Source organism: Perognathus longimembris, chromosome 7 (genome assembly GCF_023159225.1).
Source record: "Perognathus longimembris pacificus isolate PPM17 chromosome 7, ASM2315922v1, whole genome shotgun sequence".
In the NCBI taxonomy this organism is placed as follows: domain Eukaryota; kingdom Metazoa; phylum Chordata; class Mammalia; order Rodentia; family Heteromyidae; genus Perognathus; species Perognathus longimembris.
In genome coordinates this window covers 15,095,319-15,117,668 of record NC_063167.1, presented here as the reverse complement: position 1 = coordinate 15,117,668, position 22,350 = coordinate 15,095,319, and the positions used below count along the sequence as shown (strand labels likewise).

Genomic DNA, 22,350 nt, shown 5'->3' with positions numbered 1-22,350 from the left:
GCCCCACCACGTTTTCCCGATGCCGCCCCCCCCAATCCCGCCCCGCAACGAAGAACAACGCCTCGAGGCCTGCACGGTCCGGAAAGTTGCTTTGAAGGGAAAGGAGCGGGGGGGGGGGGGGTGCTCGGGGCCCAGCCGACCGCGGACCCGTGCGGGGGCTGCGGACGGCGCCCGGGTTGGCACCCGGGCCACGGAGGCTGGGCCCGAAGCGGTGCCGGGCCGGGGCGGCCGGGGCTGACGGCTGGGCACGTGGAGTCCCATGTGCGGCGGAGGCTCCCGGATCAAAACAGATCGTGGGGCCGAGGGGGGAAAGGAACGAGGTGCGGGGCGGCTCCCCGGGCGGGGTCCCCGGCTGTGGGGCCCCTCGGGCGCCCAGCTGAGGGTGCCGGCGTCACCGGCCTAAAGGGAAGCCGGGTCGCGGCCAGCCCGCCGGGAGGGGCCGGCGGGACGGCGGGCTCGCGGTCCCGGAGACGCAGCTCCAGAGCCTCCCGCGAGGCCCGGACGGCCCGGATCCGAGTCTCCCGCCGGCCGCGGCCGCTCGCCACCTGCGGCTCCCGGGGGGCCGAGGCGGCCGCGCGGGGGGCCGCGACCTGGGCATCCACGGCGGGGCGGGGCGGGGCGGGGCGGGGCGGGGCGGGCCCGGCCGGGGCGGGGCCTCCCGCCCCTCCTCCCCGCCGCGCGGCCCTCCGGAGCCCCGTTCCGCCCCGGCCGGCGCCACGCGGTGCCCGCGACGGGGGCTCCGATTGGCTGCGCCCCGCGTCGCTCGGGCGGCCCCGCCCCGCGGGCCCCGGGGTACTAACCCCGCGCGGGCCGCCGCGGCCCCGCCACTTGATTCTCTAGGATTTGGCCTGGGGCGGCGGCGGCGGCGGCGGCCGGGGGCTGCGGGACCGGGGGCGGCGGCGGCGGCGGCGGCGGCGGCGGCTCAACCCGCGCGGACCCCGCCGCGGCCTAGACCGCGGGACGCCGCCGTGGGGCGGCCGCACACCGGCCGTGCGCCCGCGATGCGGGGCTAGCGGGGGAGGGGGGCGGCGCACGGCCGTCCGTCCGTCGGGGCACCGGGACCTCGCAGCCCCGCCAGCCCCAGCGGGGAGGGGGGTCCCCGGGCACCGCCCCCCCTCCCCGGCCCCCCGCGCCCGCCGCTCCGGCCGCCCCGCTTCCCCGCGCCTAGCGGCGACCCCCGGCGGCGCCCGCCCTCGCCGCCCGCGCCCTGACGGCCGCTGTTATGCGTATTCCCGTAGACCCGAGCACCAGCCGCCGCTTCACTCCCCCCTCCACGGCCTTCCCCTGCGGCGGCGGCGGCGGCGGCGGCGGCAAGATGGGCGACGGCGGCGGCGCCCTGGGCGCGCAGGCGGCCGTGGGGCCCGGACGCGCCCGGCCCGAGGTGCGCTCGATGGTGGACGTGCTGGCGGACCACGCGGGCGAGCTCGTGCGCACCGACAGCCCCAACTTCCTCTGCTCCGTGCTGCCCTCCCACTGGCGCTGCAACAAGACGCTGCCCGTCGCCTTCAAGGTGCGTGTCGGGGCGTGGGGGTGGGGGGGGGCGGGCGGGGAGGACACCGGGGAGCCCCCCGCCGCCGGGTCCGCCAAGCTGCGCGATCCCGGGGGGCCCGCCTTCCTCCCCGGCCGGCCGGACCGAGGCTGCCGCCCACCGGGCGCGGGGACGGGGGCGAGCCCCTTGGGACGCCTCCTGAACCCGTCACTTGGGGGGGGGGTTCCCTCCCCACCCCGTGCCGCCTGGCCTCGGTGGGGCCGGACGCAGACGCGGAAACGGGAGGCCGGGGCCTCGCGCCCCGGTCACTGAGATCCCCGGGCCGCACCCCAGGGGCAGCGGGGGGGGGGGGGAGAGAGGGCTCCCCGGGAGCCAGGGCGAGGGCACGGAAGGTGGGGTGCCGCGGGGCTGGGGCCCGGCCTCCGCCGCCGGCTCCCCTCCTCCGGCGCCGCCACCCACACTTCCTGCTCACGCCCTGGGCCTCGGCCCCGGACCCGCGCGCGGGTCGGAGCCTTTGCCGCCGGGGTCCTCCGCATCCCGAGTGACAGGCCGCGATGGGGGCGGGGGGAGCCCCCACCCCGGGGAGCGCCCGGGCTTTCCGCTCTTTTTCCCGGTGCTAGGGAGTACTCGAGTGTTGGAGTGTCTTTTTTAGAGAAAAAGAAAAAAGAGGGGGCCGCGAGATGAAACGAAAACGCTCTGGTTTTCCCCTAAGCCTCTCGCAGCTGCGGAGGGAGAGCCGGGGCCGGGCAGGAAGGGCCGGCGCTGGGGAGGCGGCGGGGCCCGGGGTGCCCGGGGTGCCCGGGAGCAGCCGCCGCGGGCAGCCGGGGCGTCCTCGCTCCCTAAATTAACACGGCTTCAGATTGGAAGGAGGAGGAGGAGGGAGAAAATGAGAAAGGACGGGAGGCTCTTTGAGGTCTCGCGGGTGACATCTTAAAATACCAGCAAGGGGGGGGGGGTGGAAAGCTCCCCGGGCGGAGGGGGAGGAGGCCCCGTGTGACTGTAATCGTCAGATCGAGGTTTTACTGTCACTTGGAGCTTAAAAGGAATCTTTGAAATTAAGAGAAGACAGGATGTTGACAGGAAATCTGGCCTTTTTAATCAGACCCCAAACGTATTCTCCTTGAAATTTTTACCATCTGGGTCCCTCGTCCCTGCACGCGGCAGCCACGTTTGAAAGGACTTGGTTCGCGTCCGCTTGTTTTATTTTTCGTTTGTTGTTTGTCTTCGTTTTCAAGCGGCGCCTGCGCCCGGCTGCTCCTTGGGGTGGGATCCTTGTAGGGGAGACGGGTCTTGCGAGGAGGGCGTCCCCACCCATCCTGCGATTCCCATTGGGTGCACCTTCCACTCACCAACCGCCTCCTTCTTCGGAGAGGTTTCTGCTCCCAGAACCGCAGTTTTGCCTTGTGCCCTTTTCTCTGTAAACGAATTCAGTCTCTGTAAAGACCAACAAACTGGGCCTGGGCCGCACCTCAGGTACAGATTCCGTTCCCCAAAGAGCTCCTGCATGAACTGAGCGCCAGGAGCAGGTCCTGCTGCTGTTATTGTCGATGTGCTTTTGACTTGGAAACCTGCTTGCTAGGAGCATCTTGATTGTTCTTTGGATCCAGCCAGAAGATGACCTGGGACAAACAGCATCCCCCTTGGGGGTGACCAGGCTCAGTTATCTCTGCTCAGGTTTCATTCCGTTCATAAAGAAGGATGGTTTCTTGGGACCCGGGTTAAGTAGTTGATCTAGGATTGGAGTAGGGAGGGCAGAGACTTCATCCTCTTGCATTCTTTATGCTTCTTGCCGGGAAGCTCTTTAAGAATCCCCGCATTTGAGAAATCCGCAGTGCAGTGCGCCTGGGACCTCTGGGAGCTGAGGGGCCGGGCCCCTCCCCTCCCCTTGTCTCCCCCCCCCCCGCTGGCCTTGGCCTTTCTAAGCCACCGCTGTGTCCTCAGGTGGTGGCGCTGGGGGACGTGCCCGACGGGACGGTGGTGACGGTGATGGCGGGCAACGACGAGAACTACTCGGCTGAACTGCGCAACGCCTCTGCCGTCATGAAGAACCAGGTGGCCAGATTCAACGACCTGCGCTTTGTGGGGCGCAGTGGGCGAGGTGAGCCGAGGGGAGGGGCCGAGGGGCCGTCGCGACAGCCGGGCTCAGCAAGGGCCGGGTGGGGCGAGGAAACTGAGAGAAAGAAACCGCTCCCAGGTCCCGAGGGGGGTGTTACGGACCCTTGCAAGATGGAAGGTCATGGTGCCTTGTCAGAAAGGCAGTTTCTCCTGGAGTTTGGAGTCTTACCTGCTGCGAAAGCCTACCCGAGTCTCACTTTTTACAAAGCGCCTTTGGTCTCATCAGAGATGACGGGAGAAGATTCTGGATGCGCAGTCTCCTAAAAGGGAGCTTAGAGGCCTTTCGGCCAGGGATGTGGAGTTGGTGGGAGGGGACAGCCAGCTACCCTCAAGGACCAACCTTCGCTGCTGGGAAGCCTGGCTGTGGGCCCGGGAGGGGTTTGAAGAGAAGAGATGGCACTGTAGGACGCTGAATGTCAGCGAGCTCAGCCTGAAGACTGCCCAGAGGGTGGCTCCCCCAGTCTGTCCCGCGGACAAGGCAGTGGCTGGAGGGCAGGGCCCGAAGCCACAGTGGCGCTGCCCCGGGCTGTGAAGGGGGAGGCCACAGGGACCTGAGACCCATCATCATTTACATCCTTGGTGGAGGAGCCCTGGGGAAACCCTGACCCTTGAAATGGAGACACTTGTGGGTCGCTGGCCCTTTAAGACCTTCACACCCAATCCCCCTCATGGGGTAGGAAGGGAGTTAAAGCTCCCGGCTCAGACTCCAGAGCTGCTGGAGCAGAATTGTGCTTTTCATCACCAATAAACAGGATTCCAGGCCCCCGCTCACACACGGGCATCTGGGCACCATTTTGTCCCCCAGCCCTTCAGTGTATACATACAAATGTCAAACATATTTTGACTTTTCAGCATTAATTAAAACCAGGGCATTATTTGCATGTAATAACTGTTTACTTGTTACTTTTTATGAAACTGAAATAGTTTACATTCTTTCAAACATTTCCTGTTCCTGTTGGCTCCCTTCCCCACGCACAGATTTCTTTCAAACGTTGCCCGTAACTGGTTGCAGGTTGATGGATGGAAAATGTTTGCTTTTATGAATTAAGCTTTCATTGCTGCTCCTAATTAGTCTCCAAGCTCCTTTTGTCATCCCCAATCTCTCAAGTCCTTTGCAACTTAATCCCCGGACCCAGCCCTGAGTGGAGAGTTATTGGTGTGGGTTGAAGGCAGGCTGACAAGACTGGTCCGGGTTTGGGGAGGATGGAGAGCAGGCAGAAAGTGGGCAAGGCCCAGGAGCCCCTGCCAGGCACCTAGGACTCCCCTCTCCCGCCTCCCAGCTGCCCTCCTGGGGGATGGGGGGGTTAGAGAAGCCGGAAAGACAGGTAGTGAGCCCTGCTGAGCTGGCCTTTCCGTGCACCGAGGCCCGATCTCACAATGGAGCCGGCCCGGGATCCTCCTACCTCAGCACCTTGAGTACTGGGATTGCAAGCATGGCACAAATGATTTCTTAGTGGTTTGCAGGCCCCCAGACCCGTGCCAGCCTGTCAAGGCCCACCGCGAGGGAGATGGGTTTTCAGAGCATCTTTGACTGCATATTCTTGGAGCTTGCAAGGCTGAAGCTGGGGTTGTGGCTCTGGGAGATGCTGGAAGCTACGTCTTGATTATGAACACCTAGGCCTGGGGGCCATGGTGGGACCTTGCTCAGAGGCTCCGGGTCGTTGACCTGGCTTGGAGTCCTGGCTGTACTTGTTGGATGGCATTGGGAAGGCAAATCACTTAACCACCCTGTGCCTCAACTTCCTGTCTACAAAATAGAGGTGATAAGGGTGCCTGCCTCCTGAGATTTGGGGAAGATTAAAGACAGAGAGTCACATGTACCAGTTGGCACATACCTCAGGCTGGTACCCCTAGAGATTTTGTGACTTCATACGCTGGGGATGGGAGGAGCCTCTGAGGTCCCTTTGAGCGGTGACAGTCACGGATCCTCTGATTACTGATCCTCTGATTAAGTGTGGTTTGGGCGGGGGTGGGGGGAAACCCAGAAGGTGTAAATCGTTTAGGAGGTGGAGAGGAGGAAGCTGGGGTGAGGAAGGAGGTCTGGGGGTCTCCGGGTGTGAAGCCACACCTTTGCTATGCCCACCCTGCTGATTGGGGAATTCCCACCCGAGAACACACCTGGGATTGACACGGAGGACCCAGGCGACTTAGGCGAGGACGTGCAGGTCTGAAGCCTCGAGCCCTTCCTGCTTCTGCCAGGACTGAGAAATCAGGCAGAAAGTTTTGCTTATTTCCTTTTTAAAGCAATTCCTTGAGGAACTGGAGGTGTGGCTCAAGCGGTAGAATGATATAGCCTTAAGTGAAAAAGCCAAGCATGAGCATGTGGCCCTGAGCTCAAGACCCGGCACTATAATGTAACACAATACAATATAATACAATATGCCAGGTGCTGGTGGCTGAGATCTGTGGATCATGGTTCAAAGCCAGCCCAGCCAGGCTGACAGTCTCACCTCCGATTAACCACTAAAAAAGCCAGAAGTGGAGCTGTGGCTCCAGTGGTAGAGCACTAGCCTTGAGCACAAAAGCTCAGGGACAGCACTGGCCCTGAGTTCAAGCCCCAGGATTGGCACACACACAAAAAAAAATAAGCAAGTAAATAATATTAAGTAGCAGCCATACACATATGCAACCTAACCCCAGAGCTCTTGTAACAGAGGCAGGCCTAGATGTCCTCAGTAGACACAGTGCCCCTCCCTCCCTCCCTCCCTCCCTCCCTCCCTCCCTTCCTCCCTTCCTTCCTTCCCGGGAATGGCTAGTAAGCTGCCCCCATTCTCCGGGACCTCGTGTGTGTGTGTGTGTGTGTGTGTGTGTGTGTGTGTGTGTGTGTGTGTGTGTGCACCCAGTCTAGGTACTTCTACTCTCAAGTCTGTAAAGTCCCCTGGTGTGTAGGAGGGGGGAAAAGGAAAGTAATTTATAACAAAATGTGTAACTGGAAGCTGAAAGGACCTCTCTCCCAGGTGGACAGTGGCCTCCAGGCAGGAGCTACAGCAACCAGGGTGGCCTAAGGAAGGAGTGGCACCCTGAATGTGACCTTGCCACGATGCCTGAAGGTGTCAACACTCCTGGCAAAGCTCTGAGCATTTCTTCACCATTATTTGTGGTGCTGGGTATCAAACTTTAGGCTTCATGCATGTTAGGGAAGCAGTCTACCACCCCGAGAAGAGAGCAGAAGGGAGGGAAGGAGGAAGGAGGGAGGAGCTTCCCTTTGAAAGAAGAACAGTCTCCCTTCTAGAAGTTCAGTAGATATTGAAAAGGACAAAAACTGCCTCCGGTCTCCGCCCCGGGTCCAGCACTCTTGAGACTCATGGGCACCTGAATGAATGTGGGTAACTGAGGCACATGTCCGTGAGGTGATTGAGGGTGATGTTGTGGTCTTGGGGTTAGGGGCTCCACGGCCAGTGTTGCCTAGGCCCTGCCCTCACCCCCAGCTGAGCACTGGGGGGTGGGAGGGGTGAGATGGCGTTGCTGAGTGGGGCTGGGGAGGCAGGAGGGGGGCATTGGGGGAGAGCCCTCTCCTTCCCCTCCACTCCTGCTCCCAGGCCTTCATCCTCCAGCTTCTGTGGATAACTGGGAAGAGTTGTGGAGGCATGAGGTGACCCGGTGGGGGGGAGGGGGGGCTCTCGGTCTCACCCGCCTTCCTCGTCCCGCCTGGGTGCCCTGTGACCCCATCCCTTGCTGCCCCACTGCGGGCCTCATTGTCTCATCTAAGGGGAGCAGGTTCCTCGAGCACCTACTACAGCGCCAGAGCCTCTGCTCCCAGGGGACACAGCCCTGTCCCTCTCCAGGAAGCTTACCATTTAGTAAGAGACGAAATAAACAAGTAGAGGAGTCATTAAAAACGGGGAGGGTTCCCGGGAACTTCACCCCGGCCCTCAGGGCTCGGCATAAACAAACACAAAGGCTTGCAGTGGGAGCCAGCTTCGGTGAAACCGCAAAATGCTTAAGAAGTTGTGATAAATGTGCCGCTTTGTTTAGCGCATTAAATAACCAGATCCAGCCATGGGTCTAATGACGACGGTGACTTCAAGTTGTGACGGGCAGAAAGGATATTTAGAGAAACGCTAGAGCTGTAATGTGATATGTAAATATCCCAGCTCCCGCAGGCCCAGGTCACAGGTACAGCCCACACCTCTGGCTTCCTTGGGAGGTTAGCTCCATTGCTCTCCCCTTCCTTTCCTTTCCTCCCTGCCTTCCTTCCTTCCCCTTCCCTGCTCCTTCCCTTCCTCCCTCCCGCTTTTCTTGCCTTCCTTCCCCTTCGTCCTTTCTTCCCTTTTTCTTCCTTTCCTCTCTTCCTCCCTTTCCCCCTCCCTCCCCTTTCCCCTCTGTCTCTCCTTCCCTCCCTCTCTCCTTCCCCCTCCCCCTCCCTCCCTCCCTGGTGCCAGGCGTGGACTCCCTGGCCTGTACAGCTTGTAGACGAGGACCCCGCTACTCAGCCACAGCCCTGCCCCCCCCCCCACAAGTGACCACTCTGGTGACCAGGTGAACCTCAGTGAGCAGTGGCTCCAGTCCAGGCTGGAAGGAGCCTTTAGTCGCTGGCGCCTGCAGGTGGTGAGGGCTGTGGCCTGCCTGGAAAGCGGTGGAGGGTCAGCCATGCTGGCTGGCCGAAGGGGAGAGGGGAGGACTTGGAGGGAGGGATGAGTCCAGGGAGTCCCGGGTCACCTGCCCCCCCCCCCCAAGGCGCCCAGAAATTGCAGGTCTGCAGCTTCTGTCTCCAGAAGTCAGGCAGGCGCTGCTCCAGTCTGAGAGGGAGGCCCAGGTTTGTTCCACTTTGGGGCAGGAGTGGAGTGGGCAGTGAGTGCGGGGCGCAGCTGCTCTCTGCCCTTTGACACCCCCTCTGCCTCAGGAGCACCAGCTCTCCACCACAGCCCTGCTCGGGGCTGGTGTCATTCCTGGCTGGGGCTGGAGTCTCGCCTGCACAGAGACCATCCACTCTCCCTGGGCCCAGCCCTGAGTACCCCCACCTGCTCTCACTGGGCCTCACCTGGAGTACCCCCCACCATGGGGCAGTGAACACCTGCTGCCCCCTGGGAGCCAACGAGGGTTCCAACGAGGACAGACAGGCTCGGAACAGGGGCCCTGTCCTCAGGGAGCCCCTGGACCCTCAGCTGGCCTCCAGAGGCGAGCACACAGAACCCCCAACCCAACAGCAAGAAGCTGGAGGGGTTTGAAGGGCACAGAAGGTGAGAAGGCGGCTCCTCCTCAGGTGCCCTTCTAGCAAGCCCTAGCCAGGCCCGTGCCTGCCACTCAGCCCCAGGACCTCCATGCCAGCAAACCTTTATCTCCTTGCGTGGAGGAGCACAAGGCAGCAGCAGGAGGAGCCAGCGAGAGCTAGCGCCGAACACGGACCAGCTCAGGGTCGGAAAGCACCAGGCCAGAGTGCTGGCCGACTGCAGGTGAGCCTGTGGACCTAGCTGCTCAGGAAGCTGAGATCTGAGGCCCACAGCTCAAAGCCTGCCCAGGCAAGAAAGTCCTCGATACTCCTATCTCCACCCAAAGCCAGAAGTGGCGCTGTGGCTCAAGTGGTAGAGTGCCAGCCTTGAGCAAAAAGAAGCTCAGGGACAGTGCTCAGGCCTTGCGTTCAAGCCGCAGGACACACACACACACACACACACGAAAGTAGAAAAGAACACCATGCCGTCACTTCAGTGGGATCGTGACATGCAATGACCATAGCAGAGGTTTCGGTGTCACTAGTGATAGGAGTGAGACAAATAGAATCGAGAGTCTGGAGATCTCTCTCTTGATAGATGCCGTGCTGAGCGGAAGGTTCTGGGGTGCTGACGTGCTGAGCCACTCTGGGGAGTCATCTCGCTCTGAGAGATCAGCACCCACAAGTCCACCCCAGAGGCCCCTCCCTGCAATGCCTCCACTCCCGGCTTCTAGCATTCTATTCTGAGGAAATAACCAGAGATGCAGACCAAGATTTTTCTAAACAGATCATTTTCATTTTATTCTAAATGGCTAAAAAAAAAAAAAGTATTATTATTTTAAAAGCTTTTCCCCTCTCAGGAATTTTGAATGGAGTCTTTGGAACCAAATGTCTCTCTAAAAATAGAACAGGGCTCTGGAAATAACAGTTGTGCCTACAAAGTAAAATGGCTATAGCTCCCGGATCGAGCCCCTTCCAGCTCCGAGCTCACAGCAGTAAGAAATTAGTCGCGAAATCAGGACACAGAAAAATCAAAGACAAGGTCTCCACAATTGAGATACTTGCTTTTTTCTTTTCTTTTTTTTTTTTTTTTTTTTTGCCAGTCCTGGGCCTTGGACTCAGGGCCTGAGCACTGTCCCTGGCTTCTTTTTGCTCAAGGCTAGCACTCTACCTCTTGAGCCACAATACCACTTCTGGCCATTTCCTATTTATGTGGGGCTGAGGAATCAAACCCAGGGCTTTATGTATACGAGGCAAGCACTCTACCACTAGGCCATATTCCCAGCCCAAGATACTTGCTTTTTTTCTAACCATTAAAAAAAATGAAGTTTAAGCGGGTGCTGGTGGCTCACACCTATAATTCTAGCTACTCAAGAGGCTGAGATCTAAGGATCAGGGTTCAAAGCCAGCCTGGGAAGGAAAGTTCATGAGGCTCTTATCTCCAGTTAAGTACCCCCCCCCCCAAAAAAGCCAAAAGTGGAGCGATATTTCAAGTGGTAAAGCACTAGCCTTTAGCAAAGAAGCTCAGGGACAGCACCCAGAATCTGAATTCAAACCCCAGAACTGGCACCAAAAAAAAAATTCAAAGAAGTTTGTTGTTGTTTTTTTTGCCAGTCCTGGGCCTTGGACTCAGGGCCTGAGCACTGTCCCTGGCTTCTTCCCGCTCAAGGCTAGCACTCTGCCACTTGAGCCACAGCGCCGCTTCTGGCCGTTTTCTGTATATGTGGTGCTGGGGAATCGAACCTAGGGCCTCGTGTATCCGAGGCAGGCACTCTTGCCACTAGGCTATATCCCCAGCCCCTCAAAGAAGTTTTAATAACATGACAGTCCTTCTGATGTATTCAATGAAAAAAAATGACAGGAAAAGGCATTTTGTACTCCTGCAATTATATAAACCAAATAGCTGTGGTAATGATGTTGCTCTCTGGCTAGTGGAACTGGGGTGGAATTTTCTTCTTTATGGATTTTTTATTTTGCTTGTTTTATATTTTCTGTATTCTCAGATTGTTCTACAGAAGTCTGTTAATTTTAGAAAAAAAATATACATACATGCATGCAGCCCTTTATCTTCCTACCCTAAAATCATACAGGTTTCTCTATAGAAAGAACAGCTCTGAGGAAGAAGGCATAAAGTGGGAGGGGGGGACAGAAGGAAGGAGGGGGGCGGGGAGGGGGCTGAATCCTCACCAGATCTCCATGAGCCTTGACCGCCAAGCGCAGCAGCTTGACCTCCACCCAGAGCCCCCTCTTCTGTCGGGGCTCTCAGGGGGAGACCCGGCCCTTCCTTCAAATGCCAGGCCCCAACCTCCTGCCTTTATCCCCCCAGGAAAGAGCTTCACGCTGACCATCACCGTGTTCACCAACCCCACCCAAGTGGCCACCTACCACCGAGCCATCAAGGTCACTGTGGACGGACCCCGGGAGCCCCGACGTAAGTGCCACGGTGCCCCAGCCCATGGCAGAGGGGTGTCCTCCGTCCCTGGAGCGCTGCTGGGGTCTCCGGCCTCCACATTGGCCTGCAGCCACGCCTTCGGGTCTTTGCCCCTGGTGGCGGAGAGGACAGTGAGAAGCTGGGGCGGGGCCAGCTGGGTGGTCCGCCTCCCCTTTAGGTGACTGCCCCCTGGGGGCAGCTGTGTTGGGTGCATCGGGGCCTTGGTGGGGGTGGGGGGGGGTGAGGGATGCAGGCAGTTTCTCCCACTTGTGGTTGAGGATGGGGGGAGGCCGTGGGCAGAAGGCTGCACTGCCCTGTTAAAGCCGGCTCCCTGCCGCATGGGTCTTGCTCAGGTCACGCAGCCCCAGCAGGCCGGCCCCAGGACCTGCATGGAGCAGATCAGGAGCACAGACTTGGCTCGGCATGTGTGTGTTAAGCACCTATTGTGGGTGGGTCGTCGCGGGTCTTCTGCCTGGGGATTGGGGAAGCAGCGGGAGGGGAGGCCCCAGGGAAGCGAGGACCAGGCAGCCCACCCGGCCTGCCCCTCTCTTGATCTCCCTGATCCTTGCAGAGAGAAAAGCCTCACAGGATCCTGTGACGGCGAGCCAAAGGGTGGCCTCGTTCCTGGGAGGAGAGGGTCCCCTCTGAGGAGACCTGAGTGTGCCCGGGGGTGGACCTCACTCTGGTGGGGAGCTGCTGCTGTGGGCTGTGGGTGTCCCCAAGGGGGCCTGGGCAGGAGTGCTGGTTCTCGGCGCCCAGGGGGCTGACAGGGAGGGTGTCTGGCCAGGGCTCCGTTGGAGGGGTGCCCCTGAGAGCTAGGGGCATGGCTCTCCCTCCACCTGGTTCCTGAGCACCCCCCACTCGTGGCTGGCCACCGGGACTCGTGCGTTCTTGGGGTGCTCTGCTCCTGGCGACTCGGGACCACGTCCCCTGGGCCTGAGCTCTGCCATCAGCCAGTAGGCAGCGTCCCTTCATCACACACACACCCCCGCCTGCCCCTTCCTGCTGGGACCCCACGGCCCAGGCCCTTGGCATCGATGGCTCTGGCCAGTCACACCTCCTTTCTGGCCTCAGTTTTGCCCTCTGTGAGCCTGGGATCTGAAGGATGGGGGGCAGTGGGGGCAGAAAGCCTCGTGGTGCAGAGGGCACATCCTGAGGCAGCCCGGCTGTTGGCCTCAGACAAGTCTCCTCCGTGCCTCCGTGTTCCCGTCTCAGAAGTGGCACGGACGGCTCTTACTGGGGAGCTGACCCGCGCTGGTGCGCCTTGGGAGGGCCTCTGACCCCCCCTTCGTGAGGAGACGCCGGCCGCACGTGGGGGACAGATCGCTTTGGTGGGTGGAAGGTCCTCAGGAGGTCCCCTTCTCTGTGGTCCTCGTGCTTCCTGCTGCCTGCTCCACATCCCGTGGCCAGGACCCCATGGGGACCGAAGCCCCTGCGGTGCCCCGTGTAAGGACCCAAGCCAGCACTGCAGGCGGCAGCCGGGGGTCTGGAGTAGCCCACAGGTGCCGGGTGGCCAGAGCCTGCCCAGCCCAGACCTTCCGTGGAGCCCCTGACCAACCCCAGGGGGAGGAGGCAGAGCCCCTCGGGACCTTCTGGACACCCTTGGCTCCATCTGGGGCTCCAGGAGGAGTGGCCACTTAGGAAGCCGGTCTAGAATGTGGGGTGACTTCTGCGAGGGCATTGGGGTGCTGGGGGGAGTGAGTTTTCTGCAGGCCGCGCCCGCCAGCCCTTTGGAGCCCTGGCACCTGAGCTGGCTCCCGTCTCCTCTCCATGCTTTCCCCGCTTTGCACCCAGCCCCCCCTCCCCGGAAGCCTGAGCTGTGGGTGGGCCGGTGGGGACAGGCTGGTCCCAGGAGCCCAGGCGAGGACTCCCTGGGATCCCCGAGGCCCGCTCGGTGTCTGTGGCTGGGTCATTCCCCTCCAGCGCCTGGCAGAGTGTGCCCAAGCCTGGCCTGCAGCCAAGCAGCCGCAGGCCCGAGGCTGGTTTGGTGGCTTCCGGCCTGTGTGCCCTGGGTGTCTCTGAGCGGTCAGGGGCTGGTGATTGCTGATCTGGACCCAGGATTAGGGTGGGGGACAGGGGTGCCCACAGTTTGGGAATGGAGAACCCCATCTGTATGCTTAACAGGTGCTGGCACTGAAGGGTAGGACCCAGATTCTAGATCCTTCCAGAGGCTCAGGTCAGCTCGGGTCACCCCGGCCTCCTGCCTGGCACATGCCCACCTCAGGCCCCTTGCACTTGCTTCCCCTTCCACAGAGGATTTCTCCCCACCCTGCAGCCTCCGTGCGGGGTCCCAGGGCAGATCCTCGCCTGCCCCTGGCCTCCAGCGCTCCCCACCTCCCCCAAGCTCTCTGTGCTAGGCTCCGTGTACATCTGAGGAATACACGAGGTAAACAAGTAGCTAGTTAATGTCGAGTCAGGTAGGAGAGCTCCAGGAGAGCAGCAGATCTGCGGGGAGGAGGCCGAGGGCAGCTAGGGGGCGGCAGGGTGGCTGTGGGAATGTGGGCCGAGTTCCGGGCTCCAGGTGTGTGGGAGGAAGGGAGGCAGCGGCCCCCGGCCCCCCACCTGGCCCTAGAGCATTCTGAGGGGTGCAGGCCGAGGGGAGCCCGCCCAGCAGGAGGGAAGGGGTTAACCTCAGACCTCCCTGGGCGGCGGTCTGGGCTGGCGCTCTAATCAAGGCCAGGCCTGGAAGCCCCAGTTGCAGACCTGGGAGGGAGCTGCCTCCCTGCCGCTGGCCCCCCGCCAGCCCGCTTCCCTGGCTGGCCACCGCCGGCTTTCATCTGCTCACAGGGGGCCGATTCACGGCAGACCACCCCTGGCCCGCGCCCGCCGGCCCCTGCACGGCTGTTCCGAGTGCATGCGGTGTAAATCTCCTGACACCGCCACGGGCCGGCGCCCAGCGCCCGCCGCCGCAGGCCAGCCCGCTGCTGCACACAGGGCGCTGTGTCTGGGCCGCAGAGGTTGCTGTGCTGAGCCGCTGCCGGCCGCCACGGGCCTGGTGATTGGGGCTTGACCCGGAGCAGGCCCCGCCCTCCTCTCCTGGGGACCTTCGGGGTTGGAATCTTGCTGAGGCCTCCTCGGTCCTGCAGGTGGGGCGAGGGGCGTGGCCCGGGGTGTGGCAAGCCACCCTGGGCGGCAGCAGGGAGGCAGAGGCTGGGCCTGGTGGCTTTGGACCTGACAGATGGTGGGTGACCCTCAACCTGGGCTCTGCACTGTGACCCTGGGGACGGCCACCCAGCCTGACCCTTGACCCGGTGAGGCTGGCAGGTGGCTGTCTCCGCTGCTCAGCCCCCGGAGCAGGAGGCCAGGCCAGCTGGGGCCTGAGGTCTTCCCTGAAGGCCGATGTGCTTCTTCCCCCCTGCCATGGCCCACGGGGTCCTAGTGTGGGGTCCCCACTTTACCCATGACCACTGGGGTATGACAGCTGCCTGTCAGGGGCCTGGGGCCCCTGGGTGCGTGGTAGGGCAGGATGGGGTTTATCCCCTGTAGGGAGGCAGGGGGGACTGGACACTACCACACACCGCACTAGGGGTTAGCTGTCTATGACCTGAGCCCCACCAGCAGGCAGGCCAGGCCTACAGACCCGGGATGGCTTCCTGTGCCACTCTCTATCCCCACTCCACTTTCAAAAGCTTACCATCTGCCCACCAGCCAGTCCACCCTCTCGCGGTCCGTGAGGGCACTGACCACCTTGTGGGTGGGAAGCTGAGGCCCAGAGGAGGAGTGGGGCCAGAGCAGGGTGTGACTAGAAACCGGCACCACGGAGGGCTCCCCGCTTCCTCAGCCCAGGCGGGCCTTAAGGCCCTGCCGGCCATCACAGACAGACCCCTCCCCCTCGCACCAGGAGGAGGGCTGCAGGGAGAGTCGGGTACCTCCTGTGGGCCTGGGAGAGCCCCGGTTTTCTGATCTGCAGAGAGGGGGCACAGAGAGGAGAAAGGGGAAGCAGACATGGAGCTGGCGTGGGGGGCGCTAGCACTGGTGGGGCTGCTGGGCTGAGGGAGGGGATCACGGTGGGGGGGGGGGAGCTCTTCCAAGAACAAGACAGCATTTTTGGCAGAGACCGGACACGGTGGCCGCCGCCTCCTGCCAGTCTGACCAGCAGTGGATTCTTGTGATTTTAAGTCAGGGACTTTCTGAGAGAAGAGACTTAGAGCACCGCCTGTGCAGAAGGGAAACGGAGGCACTGGGGGCAGAAGGGCGGTGTGACAGGTGACCTGTGTCGGGCTCCTGCTGTGGGAAGCCGATGAAAGAGGCCTTTTCTGTGGCCCATCTCCTCCGGGGCCCAGGCTCTTCCTTTCGTCTGGCTCCTCATGTGAGGGCCCAGCCCAGGGCGTTGAGACTCTCTGGCGCCCTGGCCACATGGGGGCCTTCTCCCCTCCCCGGAGGTGGCTCCAGCTCTCCACAGTCACAGGGAAGAGATTGCCCACGGGCCACGGCAGCCCCTCCCCGGGAAGCCACCCTCCCAAGGGCAGGGCGGCGGGGGAGGGGCATGGCCCAGGCCAGGGCGGCCATGCAGCAGTGTCCTGGGGCCTTCGGTGGCCTTACGTGAACCCAGTGTCAGACAGGAGTCGGGGAGCTGGGTGCGGATGCCGCCCTGCTCTCTGGGCGGTGTTGTGGAGATGTCATGGTGGCCCGGTGCCTGCTCTCCAGTCCGTGTCCCCGGCAGGCCGTGGGGAAGCGCACAGAGGCTGGGAGCCACCCCCCCCCCCCCCGGACTGTGGTGGGCGCAGTGGCCCGGGGGAGGGGGCCGGACTTGAGCCAGGCCTCTGGCTGTCCCGGGCAGGGCTGGTCCTCCTGGAGCCCCACGCTGCGTGTGAACGGCCTCGCTTCCGTGTGCGGGGTGTAAACCACAGTGCAGGCTGGCGTGTGGCAGCTCGGGCAGCCCCACCGGCAGCCCGCTGAGACGCACCGGGCCTTCGCACCCAAGCCCACGGCAGGCCACATCCATCCGGCCGGCTTCCTGCCCGGGGAGACAGCTCTGAGTTCTCTGTCCCCAGAACCAGCAGCGTCTCCCAGCCATTTCCAGTGGTCTGCACCCGGAGGCCGCATTTCCTCCCGGGCCTGGCAGAGGGGACACTGAGCCTGGAACAGGAAGCCAGGCAGCGGGGGCCCACAGCATCCGGGCAGGGCCCCCCTGAAACCCACCCCTCCACGTGCCACAGCCGCTCCCCTCCCCTGCTCCCTGACAGGGCTCCTGGGGGGGCCCTGGGGGGCCCCTGCGCTGCCTCTGCGGCTCTCAGATGCCTCGTGAACCCAGGCGTGGGTGTGGGGAGCTTGACAAAGGGGCTGAGATTCCAGGGTTCTGTGTGCTACTTTTTTGTGCGTGTGGTGGTCCTGGGGATGTGAACTCAGGGCTTTGCCCTCCAGCCCTGTGTCCCCTTCTTGAAAGTCAGAAACCAGGCCCCATCTGAGGTCTGGTTCTACCCCGCGAGACACTTGTGACTTCACACTCAGCCTGCAGGGGCCCTCAGTCTTCTGTGTGCCGCCCACCTGCTCCTCTTCTTTGCCAGTCCCAAACATTACCCGGCGCAGTAGACCCAAGGACTCTCCGTTGGTGGTTCCTTTGGGGACCCTGGGGGCAGAAGTGGCCCCTGGCCACTGGTTCAGCTCACTTCTGGACTCGGGGAGTGCACAGCCACCATGGGCTCCAGACAGCCCCAGATCCGAGTGTAGACGGGCCGGCTCCTGAGAGCCCCGGTGCGAGGGGCCAAAAGGGGACACTGGAGCCAAACCAAGTGCCCATCCCGGAGAGGGACAGGGGTCACCACGCCTCCAAGAGAACGGACAAGCAAGAACAAGGGACAGCCCAGGGCACGGCCAGCTCCAAAGGGGGCCACGCAGAAGGAAAGTCATTTGATAATGCACCCTGGCTGGTGCCATTCTAGAAGGTTCTATGAGAGCCTTTCTTTTTCTTTTCCACAATCACAGAGATGCTAGAACAAAAAATGAGCCCTCCAGGCTGGCCATGGTGTGCCACACCCCGGGCCGGCTCAGCCCTCCAGCCTCCCTGATTCTTAGAAAGCCTGCTTGAGCCACTTGCCCAGGCCTGTTGCCTCCATTTCCCCTTGTGGGAGTTGACAGACTCGGATGGATGCCGTTCCCGTCCGCGCCCGCGGGGAGTGAGGTGGGTGGGAGCGGGGATGTGGCCGTCGCTCTTCATTCAGAAAGTGGGGAAAGCTGGGAGGAGGTTGGTGGTGACCCCAGGGTTCTCCCCATGGAGGCCGGAGGTTAGCCCTCAGGAAGACCTTCCCTGCAGAGTGCGCCCTTGCCGTGTCTGCGGCTGGGGGCGGCAGCGGCTGATGAGCGCCCCGCCCGTCTCCTTGCTCCTCAGGGCACCGGCAGAAGCTGGAAGACCAGACCAAGGCGTTTCCCGACCGCTTCGGGGACCTGCGCATGCGGGTGGCCCCCAGCACGCCCAGCCCCCGCGCCTCGCTCAGCACCGCCAGCCACTTCAGCAGCCAGGCCCAGACCCCCATCCAAGGTAGGGGGCGTGGAGGGGGGTGGGGGGTGGGGGGCGTAGGCCAAAGCCCTTCCCAAGGCGCGGGTCCCAGCCAGAACCGGCCTTGCACGGCCCAGGGGTCAGCGCAAGCAGAAATGGCCCCTGCCCCCCCCCCCGCACCCCAAGCCCCCTGGGAGGCGTGACTCACCCCACAGCCGCACCTGGCTTGGCCTTGTCGTCAGGAAGGGGACGGAGGCCTGGGAATGCGGCTCAGCGGCAGAGTGCTTGCCTAGCATGCGTGGAGCCCTGGGTTCGATGCCTCAGCACCACATACACTGTAAAAGCTGTGGCTTAAATGGTAGAGTGCTTGCTAGCTTTGAGCAAAAGAACCTCAGGAAGAGTGCCCAGGCTCCGAGTTCAAACCCCAGGACTGGCAAAAAAAAAAAAAGAAAGAAAGAAAAAGGGGACAGAGTACAGTGGATCCCTGGGGATCTGTACCTCTCCGCAGCCGCCTTTCCAACACGAGGCCCTGGGTGGGGGAGGCTGGGCCCCGATCTGCGCCCCCGGCAGGGGATGCAGAGGGGAAGAGGGGGCAGAGACGCCCTGCCCAGGGCAAAGCCAGCCAGTGGCCCAGACGGCGGCTGAATCTGCCCTGTTCTCCAGGTGCCCAGCCTTCGAGCTGGCATGCGGGAGGCTACGGGCGGCTGGCCCCCAGCTAGGAAACTGCTGACCCCATGCCCTGGGCCAGGCCCTCTCTCCCCTCCCCAGGCCGGAGGACCCCGAGGCGATGAGGGAGGCCTTGCCCAGCCCCGCCAGCCGCTTCGTGCTGAGCGCCCTGCCGGGAGGGGCCTGATAGTGCCCATTCTAACTGGGCCCCGGGTGGGGAGCCCCAGGCCCAGCCTGCTGACACCCACAGACATGGTACTTGAGACTCGGTGTTCCAGCGCTCAGGCGGGTTCAGCCTCCGGAGGTGGGCAGTGCCTCGTATTTGGCAGGTGCTCACCCCCCCCCCCCCCGGCCCAGGAGTTGCTCCATTGGGTACTGCCAGGCCTAGCGGGGAGTGGGGCCCAGCCAGGGACACCCCAGAATCCAGCACAGGAATGAGCAGCGGCTCCGGGTCCTCCCGCTCTGTGGAGGAGGAGCCCGGGGCTAGGGTCGCGGTGTGTATGGTGTGAGGTCAGGGCCCCGGGTGGCTGGAAGCTGGCCGGGCTCCTGCCTGCCCCTGGGCCGGAGGAGAGGAGACAGCATTTCGCTGTCCGCGGGCCTCACTGGGAGTCCTGGCTCTGCCGGGCACCACGCAGGCCAGTCACCGAACCTCTCTGAGCCTCGGGCTTCTCAGCTGTACTGTGGGAAGGAGGGGGGCTGCTCGCCCTCCCCCCGGGGGAGCAGCAGGCTCTAGCCTGGGGATCCCCTTGGGTGCCTGTTAATAGCTTTGAACCCCTGGCTTTGGTCACTGGCAGTGAAGCCCAGGCCCAGCTCCTCTGTACCCCAGCCCCCCACCACAGCCCCCACAGTGGGGGCTTCTCACCGCTCAAAGGGCCCATTCAGCCGCCATGTAGCAGCCGGGGCGATCTGCAGAAGAAAATAAACATTTCCTCTACTGTTGGGATTGGCTGCTGGACAGTGGCCCGGGCAGCTCGGGTTTCCTGGGGCTGGGGGTGGCGCGGGCCTGCGGAAGCTTGCCAGGGGGGTCTGGGGAGTGCCCGAGGTGGGTACTTCCCGAGTATGTGCGGGGAGGCCCGGGGAGACGGGGCAGGCCCGGGGTCCTCCCCTGCGGGGCCTCCCGCTCCCTCTGGGGGTCCTTTCTTTATCAGGTGGGCAGGATCCGCCCACGCTGCCCAGCCCCAGGTGGGCTTGGGCTTTCTCCTCCGGCGACAGCAGGCACCCCGGCTGTGGGGCGGATTCCCCAGCTGGCTCTGGAGGCCTGGACCCCTGCCTCCTGCCTCCAGGGCCGCCCTCCATTGCGATTCCCAGCCAGGACCCGAGACCTGAGGAGAACAGGTGTTCCTGGAGGTCAGCTGGCTCCTCAGGCCAAGCTGAGGAAACAGGAGGCCCATCCAAACCCGGCCATGGCCAGCAGGGCCTGCCCAGGCCTGGCACAGGCTCCCCTGGAGGCCTCCCCTGGCCCTCCGTCCTGGATGGTGAGACGGAAGGGCTGGGCCAGGCAGGCATCCCCAGGGGCCCACGGCTGCCAGAGCCACCGGGGTCAGCGCTCACCTTCACGGAGGCTGGGTGGGCATCGTGGTGTCTGCAGCGACGACTGTGCTGTGCCCAGCTCCGCTGTAAACCTGTGGAGACTTCGTTCTTATTAACTGGCATAGCCCCCAGGAAATGGATGCACAGAGAGGGTGTGTGATTTGGCCAAGAACACACAGCAGTGGTGAAAAGCAGGTAGTTAGTTGCCTTGCTCCATACGCCACACGGCTGGCCTAGACAGCCGGCTGCCAGGCAGGCGAGGAGGTTTTGCCTGAGATCCAGGGCGGCCCCTCCCACCTCGCACTCTGGGCCTCCACGTGCCCACTACCACGGTGAAGTTTGGGGTCTGTGATGACAGAAGTGTGGGTGCGGGCCGCAGTACTCTTTCTCAGAGCCCACCGGGCTGGGGCGTGAGCGAGTTGGGCCCTGCTCTTGTGCCCTGTCCTGAGCCCGCCCTTCCTGCCAGGCTGGATGGAGAGGGCAGGGCCGGGCCCCTCTGCGTCCGCCCAGGCTCGGGCGGGACACCGGCCCCCGGGGCGCCAGGGCCCCCAGGCCGCGCCGCACAGAGGCCCCGGGGCGTCCTCGCGGCCACTGACCTCCCCCCTTGTGTCCCCAGGCACCTCGGACCTGAACACCTTCCCGGACCCCCGCCAGTTCGACCGCTCCTTCCCCTCGCTGCCCGCCCTCACCGAGAGCCGCTTCTCCGACCCCAGGATGCATTACCCGGGCGCCATGTCGGCCGCCTTCCCCTACAGCGCCTCGCCCTCGGGCACGGGCCTGGGCGGCCTGGGCGTGGCGGGCATGCCTGCTGCCAGCCGCTTCCACCACACCTACCTCCCCCCGCCCTATCCCGGGGCCCCCCAGAGCCAGAGCGGCCCCTTCCAGACCAACCCCGCGCCCTACCACCTCTACTACGGCGCCTCCTCCGGCTCCTACCAGTTCTCCATGGTGGCGGCGGGCGGCGGCGAGCGCTCGCCCACCCGCATGCTGGCCTCCTGCCCCAGCAGCGCCGCCTCCGTGGCCGCCGGCCACCTCATGAACCCCAGCCTGGGCCAGGCCGACGGCGTGGAGGCCGACGGCAGCCACAGCAACTCGCCCACCGCCCTGAGCACGCCGGGCCGCATGGACGAGGCCGTGTGGCGGCCCTACTGACCGCCCGCCCTGCGGGGGACTCGCCACCGCCCAGACCCGGCCCTCGGCCGGGCCCGCAGAGGCCCCCCCGGGAAGCCCGGCCCCGTGGCTGCACAGACGCCCCCGGGACACAGCCTGGCCCAGACCCTCCGCCTCTCCTCCCACCGCTGCCCAGCTGGGAAGAAGCTGGGGGGGGGGCCCTGTTGCCCACAGACGCCCCAAGCTCCATGGGCCCTGCCTGCCCTTTGCATTGACACCCACTGAGTCAAAACTGGAAAGCCTCCCCCCCCCCACCCGGTGCGGGATTCTGTCCCTGTGGAGGGGGTGAGGACGCCCCCAGCCGGTCCTCCGCCTGCCCCGCAGCTCCTGCCAGCCCGCAGCAGACCCGCCGTGGCCCCTGGTCCAGGGCCCCCCACGCATCCCCCCCAGCCCCCACCGCTCCTCCCGCCCAGCAGGCCTCCGGGGGGGGGGGGGGTCTGACTGATGCCATGTTTTGGAGAGAACTTGAAGGGCAGACAGGTCCCAGCAGAACGCACTGGGGAGACAGGGAGGGGACAGGCCACTGTCCGTGTCCCCTCCCTATCTTCCACGCTGTGTGTGGCTCCTCCCCACGGCCCCCCGGGAAGCCCAGCCGCACCCTCCAGGCCCCGGCCCACGGCTCTCCAACCCATTTGCACTCCAAGAGCAAACATGAACCAAAACCAGTTTTTAAAACTGATTTCAGGAAAAGCAGCTTCACCAAACATTTTAAAACAAGGCCTCTTACAGAAAAAAAAAGCTCTTGTGAACAGAAGGCAGGCGTGGGGCTGCCGGGACCCCCGCCTCCCTCCCCTAAAGTCTCTCAGGTCGGGGAGGGGGAACCCAGGGAGGCGCCAGGCCCTCACATCTGCACCCAGCACCCGGAGGGCAGGCCTCGCCCACCCGCTCAGGCTGAAGGCCCTCACTCAGTTCTAGTCCTAGGAAGTCCAAGAAGGCTTGCCAGGGCGGGGAACCTCCTCTGTGTATGAACCACAGCCGCCTCAGTGCCCGGCACTCTCCTGCTCTAGTTGCTCTGGTCCTGCCCTCCCTGGGCAAAGCAGTCGCCCACCTCTCCACCCTGGTGGCTGGGGTGTCCTGCGGGCTCTCTGGCCCCCTCTCAGGAAGCAGCCCCTTGCCCGCCTGCCCTGCTCCTCACCTGTGCGGTGGCCTGGGCCGGGCCAGCGGGGAAGGCAGCTAGGTTCCCGGTATCCAGCACTTTGTAGCCCGCCCCAGAAGGAACGACGACCCCTTCCTGGTGCCCAAGCCCTGGTGGGACAGGAAGTAAAGCTCCCCCTCCCCCTCGGGCCGCAGTGTCGGCAGCCGGGCTGGTGGGGTGGGTCCTTACTTGCAAGGCTGCTTTGAAGCCCTGGTCGGCCAGTGCACCG

General features: G+C 63.4%; 1 protein-coding gene across 1 annotated transcript; it reads left to right on the top strand.

Annotated features, from left to right (window-relative positions):
• Window positions 1-1,211: 1,211 nt before the first annotated feature.
• Runx3 (RUNX family transcription factor 3) lies at window positions 1,212-22,121 on the top strand. Its single transcript, XM_048350534.1, has 5 exons — window positions 1,212-1,510; window positions 3,431-3,587; window positions 11,080-11,184; window positions 17,513-17,662; window positions 20,433-22,121. Exons 1-5 carry the CDS (start codon window positions 1,223-1,225, stop codon window positions 20,966-20,968), a joined length of 1,236 nt encoding a protein of 411 aa, XP_048206491.1. The 5' UTR covers window positions 1,212-1,222; the 3' UTR covers window positions 20,969-22,121.
• Window positions 22,122-22,350: the final 229 nt, after the last annotated feature.